Here is a 17,812-nt window from a genome sequence, read left to right as displayed (position 1 = left end):
ATGTCAAAATGCAGAATGTAGTTGAGGCTGCGGTTAGAGATGCTCAGCTCAGTTCACAGAATAAAGTCTATGTGTGAAAACCAGAGGAAGTGACTTTACAGGCCTTCCACTACAACTCCTCTCAAAGAGATGTGATTAAAATTGTCTGGAAATTGTTGTGCCCCTGTAAATAAACGATAAGCCTTATATGGCGATGTGTAGTGCCTTCGAGAAGCTGCATTTTACGCGTTGCGCGTTTGACCCGCGCGGCTCTCCGTAGCGCATCATCGATAGAAACGGAAGAAATGTCTGTTTTCGCCCCAAGCGTCTGCCATCTTTCTATCCCGCAACGGCATCGCTTTGCCCGAGCACCGATCCTCTCATAGTTCCGAGGCTGAACGCGTCAACGCATGGGGTTGCGTAGGTGCAGAAGAGCCGCTAGCATCAGGGGTCGTGTGTTTGGGGGTCGAGCATGGCGTCCTCGTACGGATCTCAGACTCTCAGTAAGCACGATGTGAACTATCGGATGCATTTTCGCATGATAAACGAGCAGCAGGTGGAGGACATCACCATCGACTTCTTCTACAAGCCGCACACCATCACGCTCCTCACGTGCACGGTGCTCAGTCTCATGTACTTCGCGTTCACGCGGTGAGTGGTGACGCAACGATGTTACAATGTAACGGTGCCGCACGCGATGATGTTACAATGTAACACACAGCGCGTCACATACTGTATATACTGTACGCGATTTACACTGTTGTGATTCAACATCATTGCTGAGGGGGTCGTGTAGGGTCAGAGGGGTTTAAAGACCCCCGCGATGCTGTGTGTCGGTCTTTAAGTTAACAGGTACAGACAAGACATGGTTGACATTCAGTGTGCACGTAAATAAGTGATAGAATGACAACGCCCCACACCTTTCGGTTAGCAATAGCACGTAGCATTTGCTCTTCCGGGCTGTAGAGGTGACGCACACATGATAGAATAATAGGACACTTGAAAGGGACAGTCCAGCCAAACATGAACATTCGGTCACCATTTATTCATCCTCGCCTGTATGAGTTTCTCTCTTCTGCAGAACACAAAAGAAGAAGAATGTTGATAAACAACACTGAACTCCATTGACTATCATTGTATGAACACAGAAGCACATTTCTCACAATATCTCTTGGTTTGTGTTCCGCTGAAGAGAGACTCGCAGACAGGTTTACAAACACACCGGGACGGATTGTGAATCTCGTGATTGTTTTGAGATGATCGCAGAAGTGCTTCGATCCTTCCCCCTCATGGGATGTGAAATCTGCACATGGAACTGAATCAGATTTTATGGCTTGGGGTGAAAGAAGCACATTCCTAACAAGAGGATTTAATGCTTAAAACAAGTTAGACAATGTATCAGATGAACACATGTATTCTGTAGACACAGGTTCACAGCACACACACACACACAAACATTTCTTTTAGTTTTGTTTATTTGAATGATGAACGGATGAAGGTTAAAGAAGCCGAAGTGCCGTCCGTCGCTGGAGTTTGGTTTGTGTGACTGAATCTTTCTGTTTCAGAGATGAAGGAAATCCTGACAGTAATATTTGGGTGGGTCTGATCCTGGTCATCTCGTTCTTCCTGGTCATCAGTGTTCTTGCGTTTCCTAACGGTGAGAGTCTGATATCTTCTCATGATGGCGCTCATGATCTTCTGTGCAGGATATAATAGTTAACAGTTTGATTTCATTTCAGGACCCTTCACCAGACCTCATCCGGCGATATGGCGAATAGTGTTCGGTGAGCATCACGTGATCAACATGTGCTCTCTCTTTACTTCAAAATACACCTCCATTTTCTTTCTTTTTTCTCGTAAGATGATGACATGTTTTGAGCTTGCGTGTGAGGGGTTAATGAGGTTGATGTGTGTGTGTGTTGTTTCTCAGGGTTGAGCGTGCTCTACTTCCTCTTCCTGGTTTTCATCATCTTTCTAAACTGGGATCAGGTGAAAGCCGTGATGTACTGGCTGGATCCAAACCTCCGCTACGCTAAGAGAGAAGCTGACATCATGGTCTGTGGGCGGAGATTCTTTATATTTAGTTCCTGCTTGTGTAGCTTTAAAGCACCCAAACATCGTATCATTTGTTTTACTAGAAGTTTACATATTGATATGGAAGTGCCACTGATGTCTTGTTTTAAGATATTATTGGTCATGTATTCTGATGTTTTGATGTTTGACAGGAGTATGCTGTGAACTGTCATGTGATCACGTGGGAGCGAATCCTCAGTCACTTTGATATCTTCGCCTTCAGTCATTTCTGGGGTTGGGGTATGAAGGCTCTTCTCATCCGCAGCTACGGCCTGTGCTGGACCATCAGCATCACCTGGGAGCTCACGGAGGTTCAGACATCATCAGTTTATCCTTATGCTTTAAATATCTAAACATTTTTAAACCATCCATTAGGGCTGTAGTCAACCAAAGAAATGCTTAGTCGACCAAAGTCCTGTCCTGCGCAGCGATCAGTCGACTAAAAAAAAAAAAAAAAGACGCGATGTTTTGCATTTTGATTGAACATTTATTAAACAATCGTCATAGAACATTGTAATACAGTTCGTTGGAAGGGAAGGAAGAAAGGAGACAGGGTCGGCGTAGGCTGGGAAGCACCTCACGATTTATTTATAAATTCCTTGGTTGGCGCCACTGCGCTCTTAACAAACAATAATTCAAAATAATGACTCGTTTTAAACACGCTGCTCGACGTCGTCTCGCAGGAGAGGTTTCAGTTTCCGTTTCAGTTTCAGTTTCGGTTTCAGGTTCGGTTTCGGTTTCCTCTCGGGCTTCCCAGCCGGTCTCTCTCACCTCCTCGTCTGTCTGGCAGGTTTTTAACCGTCTCCCCACCAATTACTGAAACGGGACACAGGTGTTTACAATGTGAAATTGACCTACTTACACACCGCTTACCTCACCCTTTCGCTGCCGACTCCGCTTAACCACGCCCCCTCCACAAACATTTATAAAACAACAACGAAAAGACATCAATAATACATAAAACTATAATAATAATACAATTCTTTGAAAATTAAGTGATTTTTTTAACTGCAAAGTGAGGAGCTCTGTGGTGCACTAAACTGTGGCGCTGTTACAAAATAGCCGAAATTAAAGTATTTAAAGTTGGGGATGAAACATAGGCTAAAAAAAATAGGCAACTGGTCGACCAATGAGAATGTCAGTCGACCAAGACGGCATCGACCGATTAGTCGACTAAACGACTAAAGTTGACAGCCCTACCATCCATGAAGATTTACTAATACCCATTTTTCTTCTCAAGTCTTCTTGGCTACAAACATTCTTCCAAATATCTTTCTCTGATTTCATCACAACAAAAATACATTTATACAGATTTAGACCACAAGCGATTGAGTAAATGATGTTTTAATTTTTTGGCGTACTGTCCCTTTAAAAGAAGAATCAATATGAACTAATACTTAAGTATTAGCTTAAAATAAAGGTTAAATTATAATTTTTCTCACCCCATTGATGTTTTTTTAAATTGTTTTAATAAACCTTTTGCGTATTATTACTTGGATAAAATAAAAAAACCCAAATAAGAGATTCTTGATGTTTATATTTATTGGTGTATAACATGGCAGTCATTTCTCTCCACAGTTGTTCTTCATGCATCTTCTGCCGAATTTCGCGGAGTGCTGGTGGGATCAGGTGATTCTGGATATCTTGTTGTGTAACGGTGGAGGGATCTGGCTGGGAATGACCGTCTGTCGTTTTCTGGAGATGCGCACGTATCACTGGGCCAGTATCAAGTGAGTTCACCGCACGACACGAGCACTTTATTTGTGATGTTTGTAGAGTCTGACGGAGTTGTGTTTCTCCACCGCACAGAGACATTCACAGCACCACGGGTAAAATCAAACGTGCCGCTCTTCAGTTCACACCCGCCAGCTGGACGTATGTGCGCTGGTTTGATCCAAAGTCATCATTCCAGAGAGTGACCGGAGTTTATCTCTTCATGATCATCTGGCAGGTTAGATGCTCTTAAATATATTATTGTGTAACAGAACATCATGTCTGACGTCATATAGCGCAGTGCAGACTGATCCACATATGACAGGAGATCACGGCCTATATTTTCTCGAATCACTCTCGGGGTGTTCCTTTTCTCTTGTTTTATAGTACACATATCTAAACGTTCTTAAATCAAGGTATGTTTGGTGGACAAGGTAAAATACTTTTATGAAAGAAAATATAAAAAACAGGTTTGTTTAAAACAAATAAAAAAAATATTGCCGTATGAGGTACTTTATTTCACATTGTCTTTCATAACATAAGACTAAATGTCCTTTTGAAGTGAATGTAAATTGACCCTAGAAATGATAAGAGTTTTTTTTAAGGTTCAACAGTCTGGAAATCTCGCATCTATTTGTTTCTGTTATGCAAAATCTACATTTTCAAATCGAGTCTAGTTCACAAGTACAGCGGTTGATTTTGAGTAAACCCACATAAATGGATTTGCAAACCTTTTCCAAACTCTCCAATATCTATGGATGTTCTTTCTGGACTACAAGTCCAAATCTCATTTGATGGATTAAAAATGATTTTCTGTATTTACCTCTCATAGTAAACAGATAGTGTCGTGTTGATTCTGTTTATCTGTCACACGTAGAGAATAATGTTGAGGTTGCGGGGTAGTCTCTCTAGATGCCCTTTATTCCGTCCGGTTGTCATGACGATGAAAGGACGCTCTTTATTTGCTATTGTTTAAGAGAGACTGGCCTGCTCATGCATTGAAATCCTAATGAAATGTGTTTAAAAGAGGAGGATTTGGAGGAGGGGACTCGGGGAGAAGAATGTTCTCTCTTCACAAACAGAGCTTGACCGCATGAATGCACAGAATGTTTCACGTCGTTTTTACTGCATGTGAATCTCTGAGATGCACAAAACATATTTGATCATTTGACTTGCGTCTAGTTAAATAAAGCCTTAGATGCTTGAATGGTGTTAAGATTGAAATGATAATAAAACGTTCTTTACTTCTCTAGTTTGCAAAATAACAACATTGAATTAAAAGAAAAGAATGTGACGTTGTCGCTCACTACATTTAATAAATGTAGAAACATAAATACGTGTCTTGATGCATTAGAGATTCATTTAAAAACACTATGTTTTTATAGTTTTACAGCTGCAGTTGTTGTGTGTTTTTAGATCATTTTCTTCAGCTTGCCCTTCATGTCCTTTAGCCACACGTGCAGAAAATCAACTGCAACATTTACTTTGTTTTTATTGTGTAACCGGGTCTCTCTCTCTCTCTCTCTCTCTCCCCGTTAAAGCTGACCGAGTTAAACACTTTCTTCCTGAAGCACATCTTTGTGTTCCCAGCATGCCATGCTCTCAGCTGGTGCAGGATTCTGTTCGTTGGCATCATCACGGCTCCCACTGTACGGTAAGAACACACCTCACTCTTTCATCTACTGTACATATTAAATATCCTTCACATTCCTCATACTTCACGTCTGTGAGTCAAGTAGGAGAAGAATTGAGCGCAGGATTTGTTTTTTGTTTTTTATCTGGGAGTCGTTTTGGATGTTGACTGTATTTATTTTCCCCTCATGATTCAGGCAGTATTATGCGTACCTGACGGACACTCAGTGCAAGCGTGTGGGGACTCAGTGTTGGGTGTTTGGGTGAGTCTGAGGTGTCTAATGTAGATGGTGTAATATTAATGAGATTGTAGTCCTGTGCGTGTTTGAGGTGGGGTAGACGCTGTTGAACGTTCGACCGCAAACCTTTATGTTCCACTACGCTCGGCTTCACGGCATTATTTCTGTTATTATTCACAAATCAGACAATGACCTACATTCTGCACACTTCAAAGGGGTCTAGTGTTGAACTCTTGCAGAGCATCTAGGTTAGATGTCATCTACACTTGAACATCTCCATCACAGACTTTAAACTCGATGTAGATCGAGCGTTACACCAGCTGTTATTCTATGTCTGATAACTCTTAGTGTTTCCATCCACACAACACACACTCATAAACGCACATTCTGTGATAATGGTTTCTTTACATTTACTCATTTACACATTCATTTAGCGACAATATTTACAACAATACCACTCACTGCTCTCAACTAAATGATTTTAGTCATATGGCCCTATCGTACACCCGGCTCAAGTGTTTTTGCTAGCTTCAGCCCGACGCAGATCTCAATATATTTTAAGCCTTTTTTATTATGTTCGTGTATGAAATGTGCTGTACACATAAATTGATGTAGTCTTTTATTGTCACGAGATGCCAGTCGGATGTGCAACACAATAAATAAAAGACTGAATTACAATATACATTAACTTCACGTCTTTGAGTCATCTGCTAGAATAATCTTTCTTTCTTTCACGCAGGGCGATTGCTTTCCTGGAAGCTTTAGCGTGCGTTAAATTTGGACAGGACTTGTTTTCTAAGACACAGATTCTGTATGTGATTTTGTGGCTCTTGTGTTTGGTAAGTTACTCAGTTATTTCTTCAATCTCTGAGGACTTTATCTCATTGTTATGAGCATTTATAAAACTGTTGTGGGAATCTGAGACTGTAGGATTTTATTCTTTTCAAAAGTGTTTCAGAAGATGCTGATGTTGGAATGAAATGTGTATATGTTTGTTTTAAAGGCCTTCATCACTTTTCTGTGTTTGTACGGTATGGTCTGGTATGCTGAGAACTACGGACCCAGAGAGAAGGTGAGATTAAACGTTACATGTTTACAAAATATATTCAATTTAATCGTTTACTCTTCCTGATTTCATGTCAAACCGCTGTCGTTCTCTATATATTTAGATTTGACCATATTTAAGTATACCACAATATTCACTACAGTTTATCATATAATACTACAGAATACTGTAATATGTGTTTTCACAGTGTAGTAATTACTATAAAATACTACTATTTACTATGGTAAATATTGAAGCGTACTACATTAGTAATACAGTTTATCAAATGACTATAGCTAATGCAACTTAATACTTGAGTAATTTAATGTTGGTCAGCTTCATAAAGACATTTTTATTTAGCTAAATGTTTTTCCTCTTTGTTCGTTTGGGTGACGCTGAGGTTTATTAACAATATTTATTTCAGTTTTATTATTGTAAATGCTTGTTTTAAATGACATTAAATTGGGTGCATAATTTGCCGAAAACCATTTTATAATTGTCCCATTTATTTATGTTTATATTTTTATATTAAAATTGGTGAGGGAAATTTTTCTAATTTTTTTATTGTGCGTTCAAATTAATATCAATCAAACAGCAGTTGGTTTGCTTTTATTTAAGCCATTATAACTACAAAAATACAGCTGACTAACACAATAAAACATGATTTTTCTAAATAATAAAAAATGGAACCAAACTCTTCATATATATATATATTTTTTTCTTATGGCTCAACATTTAAAAATGTTAATAAATGTAAAGTTGTTTTGCAACAGTGTAACATTTTAAAAGTACTAAAGACATTCATATGCATTAGGGATGTTCATATGAATCGTTTAACCGATAGTAAAACCCTTTGACCGATTAATATTATCAGTTATGGCTGGGCAAAATATTCTGTTCCGAGATTTTTCTATTCCGTGTATTCCGCGGAATGTAAATAAGTAGGCGTGTTTAACTCGGCACTCTGCAAATTGGGCTCTATTCTGAAAAAAAAACGAATGAATGAATCCACCCGTAACAAATGAACCTATCAAACATTCTTTTGACCTTCTTTGAGTCTGTAGTTTAGTGATCCGCTCCAGTCCGGCGATTCTTCTGTCACCCGCAGTGCTCGTGCAGGGATCTGCTCCAGCATAGAAAAAAGCTCATTCTCAACACGTATTGCAGAAGTCAGGTTGTTTTGTAAAAGCTGTTTATAGCTTTAATAAAATTTAACTTCAGGCAAGCTAAGGTGAAACTTGCATTGAAATGCGCGATGATGCTCGCCGCGTGAGCGCTTTAATGTGACGCGCTAACATCCATTATTGGGAGACGCGTGAGGAGTAAACATAGAGAATAAACAAACCTAAAGACAGAGAGCAACACACGAATATTGCTCATCTAATAGAGAGTGAAAACGATAAACACCTACAGTACAGACCCCATGAACACCGGTTTATAAATAATATAACGTGCCAACAGACATTTCGTTGAGAACGCGAAATGAAGCGAGCGAAAGAAAGAACTGTGTGGGAGCATTTCGACAGAAATGTGCATCTTTGGCAATGGCCACTACAGAAGATGAACAAGCGTGTCTGATGATGCGGCTGCGCAAGCGCGGGCATAACAGTTCACAGGCTGCGGTCCAGATTATCCCCGCAGCATGTGGATATGCTCCTTTTTTATAAGTATTTTAAAATGTTAATTTGTTAACTATTTCATTTATGTGATTTTTTCAGTTTAGGTTTATTTCGAGTTTATTTATTTTCGAAATTTTGAAATGATATTCTTCATTTATATTGTGAATAATATTATGTTTGTTCGTTGTTATCAAGGTTTTCTTGTGATCGTTGTTGATCCGTTTTGTACGCTACTGTTTGCACTTTCATAATAAACCCATAAAAATGAGTTTTTACTGGGTCACAGACAATCGGCAACTGTATTTTTTTCAACGTCCGATTTATATAAAAATGTCAGTTAACGGTTAACGAGCGTCGGTTAAGAAAATGATCCGAAATGAACATCCCTAATATGCATTGAATGTAATATTTGTTCCTTCGTTCAGCAGTATATTTGAATTCATTCATGCAATGTCGTTGTTTTTTTAGACTTTTTCGGAGTGTGAGGACAGTTTTTACTCTGAAGGAGCTGAGGGTGTATCTGAAAGCAAAGGTAAAACAACATTCACATTCTCTGACAAAATACAACACGACGCTGAAACTAAATAGATCAGTATGATGATGTGTTTGGATTAGAAAGGTTTTGATTACGAGTACTTGAGATAAAGACGGTAAAAGGATCACAATGTCAGCCTGTCATACCACTCGGTTATAAAAGATGTTCGCTGTGTTTTAGGGGAGATTGAGATGGAAAGCACAACGTCCTTAACTAGAAGGAAAGTGAAGGATTCTGGAAAGAACAAAAGCATCAACGGTGTGGAGAAATGAGATCGCCGGCGTTTACTGAACAGACGGAGAACTTTTGCACATTAGTATCACTCTTGTAAATGAAGGTAAAGTCACATGACTGAGTGTGAGATCGTCTCAGGTTCGGGCCGAACATTTCAGACATTGTAAGCGGTGGCGTCTGTTTCATTACAGCTGACAGAGACGTAAATACTGAATGTCCAGCGTTGAGATGGAGACTGAATAACACCGTCTGATCTGTGCTGTTTCATCTGTGTTTACTCCTCACACTAACTCTTCACTTCTTCTACTGTGTATTATATCCACCTGATTTCAAATAATGTCACTGATTTCAAAACCTTTCCATGATTGGATTATACTATAGGATCACACTGTTTAAAGTCAACACGAATTAAACATTTACATTGTTTACGTTCCTGCTCCTTTTGGGAATGATTTCAATTATTTAAATCTTCCTTGCCTTCTTTTACACAAGCTTGACCCAACTGGTGAAGTAACGTCCCGCTCTAGATTTGTCACCAACAGGAAAAATAGTCGTTTTTACTATAGTAAACGGCAAAAATTCCTAAATACTACAGTAAAAATTATACAACAGTATTAACTACAGTTCATCAATTCACTCTAGTCAATACTTCTAAATACTTTAGAGTACTATAGTACAATTATTTAAACTTACTATAGTATACTATGGTAAATCCTCTAGTATGGTACAGTATTTACTAAACAGTCAGTACTATATAGTAAACTATAGTAAAACTGTTATAATCTAGTAAATGGTATGGTTGCTTTGGTCTACTTCAGTAAATCTGTGTGGAAAGACCTGCGCGTCTGTTTGAAATGGTTTGGAAATATCAAAATTCATTGATCAACATGATCAAATACTGTAGTATAATAAACTAGTAAAGTTCAGCTCTTTTGACTCTACTATAATACATATGAAAAATTACAGTTTAGTGGCGTTCACTACAGTAAAAGTGAAAGTTTACTTGAGTGTCTTTCATGTCCAGTGAAACTCATGAGTTCTCCGTGATCGTGTTGACTTGAACAGGTCTTCTAGTGACAGACAGAAGTATTTCATCCAGACTGACGTTGAGCTGAAAGTAGTTCAGTAGATCAGGTTAAGCTGCTGTGGATGAGAGAGGATGAAGGTGACCCAGATGTGACAGAACCACGTGTAGTTTTCAGCACGTTTTAGGGTTTCATCATTGCTCCAGTGATATTTGTGAAGCGCCTGATGTTTTAATGTTTATTTCCACGAGTGAGTTCACGCTTTCTCCTCCAGTGGTTTTCTTCCTCTGCTGTCCTTGTTTCTGCATGTTCGAGGAAGCTCTGTATGTGTTTTAGCTGATGTGTTTTGATCTGGATTGCACACTCTTACTGCAGTATTCAAGCATTTTTGGATGATCATCTTCTTTTCTTATATGAATCGTGCGCCTGCATGTGTGTTTATGAACTGTTTTCAGTTGTGTTGCTGTTATTTTGTGTGCTCTGAAGATTTGTGGTTTTGCTTCTGGTCCTTTATCTCATCTCAGTGCAGACGGTTCTGAACTAACGTAAACCTGCCAATTACATCTGTGCGTGCGCGCGCGTGTGTGTGTATGCGTGCATGCGCGAGTGAGCGTGCATGCATGTGTGCATGTCTTAGGATGGGCGTGTGTGTGCATCTTTGAATGCACGCGCATGTCTTTAAATGTGCGTGTTTCTGCAGGTTTGTGTGCATGTGTGTGTGTGAGCCAATGTGAAATTTGAAATGCCTTTTCTTCCTGCATTACTTTTCATAAAAACTGCAAAGTAAAATGAGTGTTTTCTGTAAAGTTAAAATGTTTGCTATTGTTTTTGTCACAACATGACTGAACTGTACATTTCTGCAGTAACTTCCTTTTTGTTTGCAAATAATTGTAACTCATAATTCATTGAGATGTAATTGACTTCAGATTAAATATCATCTGTATCTCATGTACCTTGTTTGGCTAAAGTTTTGTGTTTGCATATATTACAGCGCGTTCGAACCGAACAGAAACTACAACAGAAAGCGCAGACGAGTTTCAGCTATTATTATGCGTTTCATTCAGTTTGCCAGATATATGCAGTGGAGGTTTATCACTTCTCTCTTGGTGTTTAGTGTGTGTGTGTGTGTGTTTAGTATGAGCTAAAATAATCCAAAACACAAGACACCGCTCTGTTCTAAAGATATACACCATAACTTTAACTTCTGCATTTAACTTCAACTCACTATTTGCATGTTATGGTATTATTACAATTACAAATTGTTGTGGTATATTGTACTTTTAAGTTTCCAGGAGTGATAATATCAGTTATATCATCAGTTGAACAATTTATAGTTTCTAACAATCCAGCATATTTAAGCACTGCATCGAGAAAATCTTGCAATTATACTTGATGTTTTAATATCATATACTAATTTATTTTATAAGTCTATTACTATTTTTGAATTATCATGTATGTAAAGCTTCTTTGCAAGAAAGAAATGAGTTAAAAGAGCTGTATAAATAAAACCGATTAGACTTACATGCGGAAGAGCTGCGGTTTCCTGTGGCTCATTTGATAAAGAATTGGTTAGAACTGCAACGGTTTTGAAACACATTCTGATTAAAAACATGTGTCACTCAGTGCAAGTTCCTTTTGTATAAAAGTGCTTTTCCATTTCTTATAATAATCTCTTGTGTTGTGTTCCACTGATGAAACCGTGGGGAACACACGAGGAGGAATAAATGCATTTTATTTTAGATGGACTATCACTTTTTGATGTGATATTTCCTTAAATAAAAAGCTGATTTTCTCTTTTCGCCAGCTGAGGGCGGTACAGACCTTCTGTTTGTATTTGCAGTCACATGATGTGATGTCTGTCTGTTAGATACTGTCGTAAATCCCTCCCTCATTCCGTCCATCTGTCCTTAGGCCGGTGTTTAACTGCCAGAGGCATCATGTCAAAAGAACCCGCCTGAGAGCTGAAGACTCTGACCTGTGTCAAACTGCTGGACTGTAACATGTGCTTCCAGAGCTTGGGCCAGTAATCTTCTCTGTGGCCACATGCTGTGTGTCTGCTCTCTATCCCATCCGTCAGACGCCGGAGCGTCCGGTCTGTAGAGAACCCTGTGAAGTAGGCAGAACCTCTGAAGGTCGAGCACTCGCTGATCTCTGAGAGGTCCTGCGCTCGCCCCAGTCCACTGTGTCTCCATTCAACGTTTGAGGGACGATGATCAACCCTTGTGGGATATCTGCGATTGAGCTGTACATGGAGATCATCGTGGTGCAAACAGTGTGCGTGTTGACTCCTCGAGGGACTAGTTTGGGCGTTATGGACACGACCCTGCGGACGTCTGTCCCCTGCTTGAAGTGGCAGTGGCATCAAACGGACACGTGGTGGTAATAGACTCGGGAGAAGGGACTGTTAAAGTGTTGGATTTGCCAGGCTGTCCTGTGGTGATCATGCGAGACTCTTTCAAACTGCCATGGGGTGTTGATGTTTTTTTATTTATTTATCCTTTATTTTACCAGGAGATGTCCCATTAAGATAATCAAATCTCTTTTATAAGGGAGCCCTGGGGTTGACGGGTTTTGGTGACGGACACCAAGTTGGGAACCCTAAACCAGCTCGTGTTGGACTTCAATGGCGGTGTGGTTTTATTTGTTGTGAAACACCTGACGTGAATGATGTTTTGATTGTTCTGGACGGAGGAGATCACACAGTGAAGCTATACAGCGAATATTCTGAAGACGTGTACAGCGAGAGAACATGAGCTGACTTTTGCAACGTACCCAAGATTACAACTGATAAACTAGGATTCTTTCTCTATTTATCACATTGTGCTTTAAATTGAAAAGTATATCATGATTTTCTTTAGGCCATCGCTACACTTTCTTTTGACATTCTATATTGAAGTAATGCATGATAAAATGACATAAGTTTATACATATAGATGAAAGAACTTCAGTATTATTCAATAATTGTGATTTCATTTTCAGAATGCACCTGTTCCTAGAATGCACCAGTTCTACACAAACTGATTGCAATAAATAAAAGTCCCTAAAACATAAATGCGTTTTGTCTGCATAGGGCCGCTCTTCATAAAGGTTCTGTGCCATAGAAGAACCCAAAGAACCGTTCAGTCACATATATAATAACTATTTCTTTCTATTCATGTTCTTAAAACCTTTTCTCAAATACAAAGAATATTTTGTAAAACAAAGGTTCTTCCAATGCTAAAGGTCTTTATCTAAAAAATGGTTCTTATATGGCACCATTGTTTTTAGGAGTGTGTGGTAGAAAAGACATTACATTTAAAAAACAAAAATGTAAATGACTGTGTGTGTGTGTGTGTGTGTTGTTACTGGATGTGCACGCATTGACGTTGTGAAATGATCTGAATGTTTAATCCACACAGGAGTTATAAATACCAGAGAGGGATTCTGATTCTACAGGTCAATATGTTTAATGTTTTCTCCTTCGGAGGAGCGTCTGATAAATGAATATGCTCAATGTAAATGTTTTAACATGTGTTTTCTCTAAAGCAGCATTGAAATGATGTGTACTGTGAAGAGCGCTATGTGCTTGGGGACCTAAACCTGAATACACACCAACTCATGGGGACTCACTGTGGGAACCAGTGTTGGTCTCCCTACCACCCACACTGGACCCATACCAATTTGCCTATCGCAACAATAGGAGCACGGATGATGCAGTGTCCATGGCACTGCACTCTGTGCTCCCACATCTGGACAATAAGGACACTTACGCACGCATGTTGTTTGTAGACTTCAGCTCTGCTTTCAACACGGTCATCCCTTCCAAACTAATCATCAAACTTGGAAACCTAGGCATCCACAACCCTACCTGCAACTGGATTATGGACTTCCTGACGAACAGGCCTCAGCTTGTTAGGTTAGGCCACATCTGCTCCACCACGACCACCCTCAACACTGGTGTACCACAGGGCTGCGTACTGACCCCCTTTCTCCCTTTTCTACGCCCCTTTACACTCAACTGCAGGCCTGTGAACGGATCTAACTCTAATTGTATTCTGTATTTATTCTAACTGTATATCCTGCACTTGCTAACTGCACTTCTGGTTAGACCTAAACTACATTTCGTTACACTGTACTTGTATATGTGTAATGACAATAAAGTTGAATCTAATCTAATCATCTAAACTAGTTAATAAGTAATTAGTTACTGTAATTTAATTATTTTTCCTTGAAAAAGTGAAGTAAGGGATTATACTTCTTATACTTCTGTAACTGTAATAACAGAATAACAGTTACTTCTGATTAGGGATGTAACGACCCAGAGCCAGTTAAAATCGATTATAATATGTGACGATTCAAGAGACTTTAAAATAATCGTAGTTCATTATCCGAACAGCAGGGGTCGCTGTTTTCACATGTAAACTTGGTAAATGTGAATATGTTGATATTTCATAAAGAAGTTAAATATAACATTTGAATTATTCCTTTTTTTAAACTGCAATTTAGTTATTTTACATTAAATACGAGAAATAATAAAAGGGCAGTTTTTCATTTTAACTTGCCTTATTCTGAAGAAAGATTGGAAATAGAATCGCGTCGTGACGACAGAATCGTGACATGAGTGAATCGTTTCATCCTCTGATGTAATTAAACTAACCACTGTGTGTGCAAATTGACATTAAAATTCAAAGTCTAACTTTAAAACCCGCGCTTTAATGTATAATTCTCACATTTGTATACTTTGGTCACTTAATAATATGACTTTATGTAGTTTTATATGATGTATTTCGTGTCCATCCTTGAATCACTTCACTAATTGTTGTGGGATATAGAAAGAACTGTAAGTGATTAAATGCTTTTTGGAGCGATTGACTTGTACAGTAATATAATAAAACTATTGAATGTCACTATAATTCATTAGTTTATCGGAGTAAATACCAAACACCGGTGGAGACCAAATGAGTTGCGCATGGGCCAAAAACTGTTGTTTTGTGGAAAATCTCAAAAGTTTTCTACGATCTTTAGGTTTAGGGGATAAAATATGAATTATTTTTCATTATTTCTGTCACCTATGGATTTAGTTGATGAAATGTTTCCTCATGCACATTAAATGCACACAGATTGTGTGTGTGTGTGTGTTGTTGGGTCGGTCAGTCAGTCTGTGAAGATGGCGGTGTGGATGCTGCTGTCTGTCTGACTGACTCTGGATCAGATCTCCTTTATCTCCAGGCCTGTGTAAAATAACCCCTCGCGATCTCCCGTGGATGAACTTTGCGTGTTTTTCAGCTCGGTTATGGACTCTTTCGGTGTTTGCTCCGTGTTTAAACACCTCGCGCGCGTCTGCGGGACTCTTCTCATGTTCGGCTAGCTCTGAGGAGCGGCTAGCGGCTTTTCATCCCTCCTCTTCGAGCCTTTAAAACTCTGTCAAAATGTCCGATACGAAAGTCAAAGTGGCGGTTCGAGTTCGACCCATGAACCGGAGAGGTGAGAGACACTTTCGCCTTGACTTCATCGCTAATATTTACTGATGAAATCTGTCACTTTGACTGGAGCGCATAACGCGTCGGGCTGTTATAACGCGATGTTTTCATACGACAGACACGTCACGGCTCTGTAAGTTTGTTTGAACTCACGAGCAGGAACGTGTAGTGAACTTTTGTCAACTTTTGTCGTTGCAGAGATCGAACTGAGCACAAAATGTGTCGTTGAGATGGAGGAAAACCAGACCGTTCTGCACCCGCCGCCATCATCCAATGCCAAAGCAGAAAGCAGGTACATGCATGACAATCTGCTGCACGTGCGCATTACATGTGTGTGATTTTCTTTTCACATGTTTCACGTGAGTCGTGCACACCGAGTGTCTCCTCATTGAAGGTGAAAGGCATCTGCTCTGAATCCCCTTCATGTGTTTTTGAGTTTCAGGAGAGTTTGGGGGTCTTGGCTTTGATGTTTTACATGTGTGTTAGTGGCCTGTGTGTGTGTGTGTGTGTGTTTATTCAGGAGTAACAGAGGTGGACGTGGGGCCCGTGGGGCGGCTCCGGGTTCGGGTGTTCTCTGTGTGGCATGTGCTGGGGAAAGTTCTGCGGCGCTGTGAAATTCCTGCGCAGGCCTCATGTTCTAACACCACTGAAGTGTTGCTTCTTGTTATTGTCTTCACGACCGATACTTCTGTGACAAACTGAGGCTCACAAGAAAATGTTTTGTGTCTGAGGTCGCTCTGGAGATTTGATCTCAATTGTGTTTTATTGACGTATCAACTTGGTCTCGGATGTTTCTCCTAAAATAAAACTGAGCGTGTAATTGGAGAAACACTGGTGAAAAAAATATCGGGATTGGCTGCATTTTTTTATGTTATCGGTATCGGCCGATAATACGATTGAGGCCGATATATTATAGCGGATAAATGATTTCCTCTGGTTAAACGTGTTCAGCTGCTCACAGTTCAAATCCAGTACAGTTGTGTCTTTCTTTCAGTCGTGATGGTTCACTTACTGATATTATCAACACATTGTTGATGTAGAGACAGTATTTATGAATGTGTACATTATAGGAACAAAAGCATATTGTGTGAATCTGAATGCTTTCTGTCTTGAGATCTGTTAGACTCGTGGCTGTTAAGAACACTTGCTCTGGAAGAACATCTATCATTTGATTGGTGAATAAACATTATACCAGAAAAGATTGAAGGAACTGCTGTAAAGTAGGTTTGGCACATGATGTTCAGGGGTTAAAGAGAACTATGCAGTCAATGTTTTCATATATAAGCAGTGTACTTTCCTGAAATTTAATATTCATATCTAGATACGGTATATCGGACAATATATCGGATATCGGCTTCCAATGTTAAACAATCATCGGTTATCAGCCAAAATGTAAATATTGGTGCATCCCTAGTTTAAATGAATGTAGATTGTAGAAGTAAAATAATGTGGATTTGTGTGCGATGAGAAATGTTTGAGTTGATATTGAGAACAATAATATAGAATTTTGATTGCAGACGAGACGAATCTGAGCTCATTTTGACACAGTGAAATCTCTTCTGAAACTAATGACATTTGTCAGATTTCTGTCTTCTAGGCAACATTTCATAAGCAGAAACGTTTGTACAGAACCGTTGCATTTCTCAAGAGTGCTGTGGATCACGAGTTATTGGATCTTGTGATTCAGGGTTCAGTCAGATAGGCAGCGGGTGGATTAATATAGTCAGGACAGTGTAAACAGAGCATCACGAGTACACGGTCAGGCAGGTGGACAGCCGGTGCTGGAGAACGAACAGGTAAGCATCGGCTCGTCTTACACACAGGAGAACAGTTCACAGTCTGATGATCTGATCTCTCATCTGTCATACTGCACAAAAGAGTCAGACGTCATACAGAAGATCATTACTGGTTGTTCAGTAAATGGAGAAAGTTTGTCAATTGATGTATGATATTATTCCAAGCTGGGAAAGAATTATACAGGTTTAAAATTGGCATTAGGATGGTTTAAAATATAAATGGGTTTTGTTAGAGACAGAACAGATCAGGGGAGGATTCACAAAACATTCTTAAGGAAACAATTCTTCTTAACTTCATCATTTTTCTTGAATTCGAAAAAGTTAGCAATGTTTTGTATTCCCTTCTTAAGACAGATTCTACATTTTTCTCAAGATTGATCTACAAAGCATATGTCATTTTATTCGTATAAAGAAATGAAGATGATCTTTTGATTTTTGAGAACTTCTTAAGAAGGAACATTCG

At 39.3% G+C, this 17,812-nt stretch overlaps 2 protein-coding genes across 2 annotated transcripts in view; both read left to right on the top strand.

The window, feature by feature from the left end:
• The first annotated feature begins 213 nt into the window (after positions 1-213).
• On the top strand, positions 214-11,042 carry ptdss1a (phosphatidylserine synthase 1a). Its single transcript, XM_079469604.1, has 13 exons — positions 214-630; positions 1,545-1,636; positions 1,719-1,763; positions 1,910-2,034; positions 2,205-2,363; positions 3,631-3,782; positions 3,862-4,003; positions 5,307-5,419; positions 5,595-5,660; positions 6,376-6,475; positions 6,640-6,708; positions 8,769-8,832; positions 9,016-11,042. Exons 1-13 carry the CDS (start codon positions 452-454, stop codon positions 9,105-9,107), a joined length of 1,398 nt encoding a protein of 465 aa, XP_079325730.1. The 5' UTR covers positions 214-451; the 3' UTR covers positions 9,108-11,042.
• Positions 11,043-15,206: 4,164 nt separating this feature from the next.
• Positions 15,207-17,812, top strand: part of kif13a (kinesin family member 13A) — a 42,395-nt gene continuing 39,789 nt past the window's right edge. Inside the window, exons 1-2 of the mRNA XM_079469150.1 lie at positions 15,207-15,557; positions 15,752-15,845. Coding sequence (XP_079325276.1) covers positions 15,503-15,557; positions 15,752-15,845 — 149 coding nt within the window. The 5' untranslated portion in view covers positions 15,207-15,502. The remainder of the gene's footprint in view (positions 15,558-15,751; positions 15,846-17,812) is intronic.

Source organism: Barbatula barbatula (assembly GCF_947034865.1).
Source record: "Barbatula barbatula genome assembly, chromosome: 12".
NCBI lineage: Eukaryota > Metazoa > Chordata > Actinopteri > Cypriniformes > Nemacheilidae > Barbatula > Barbatula barbatula.
This window is presented reverse-complemented; position numbering and strand designations above follow the sequence as displayed.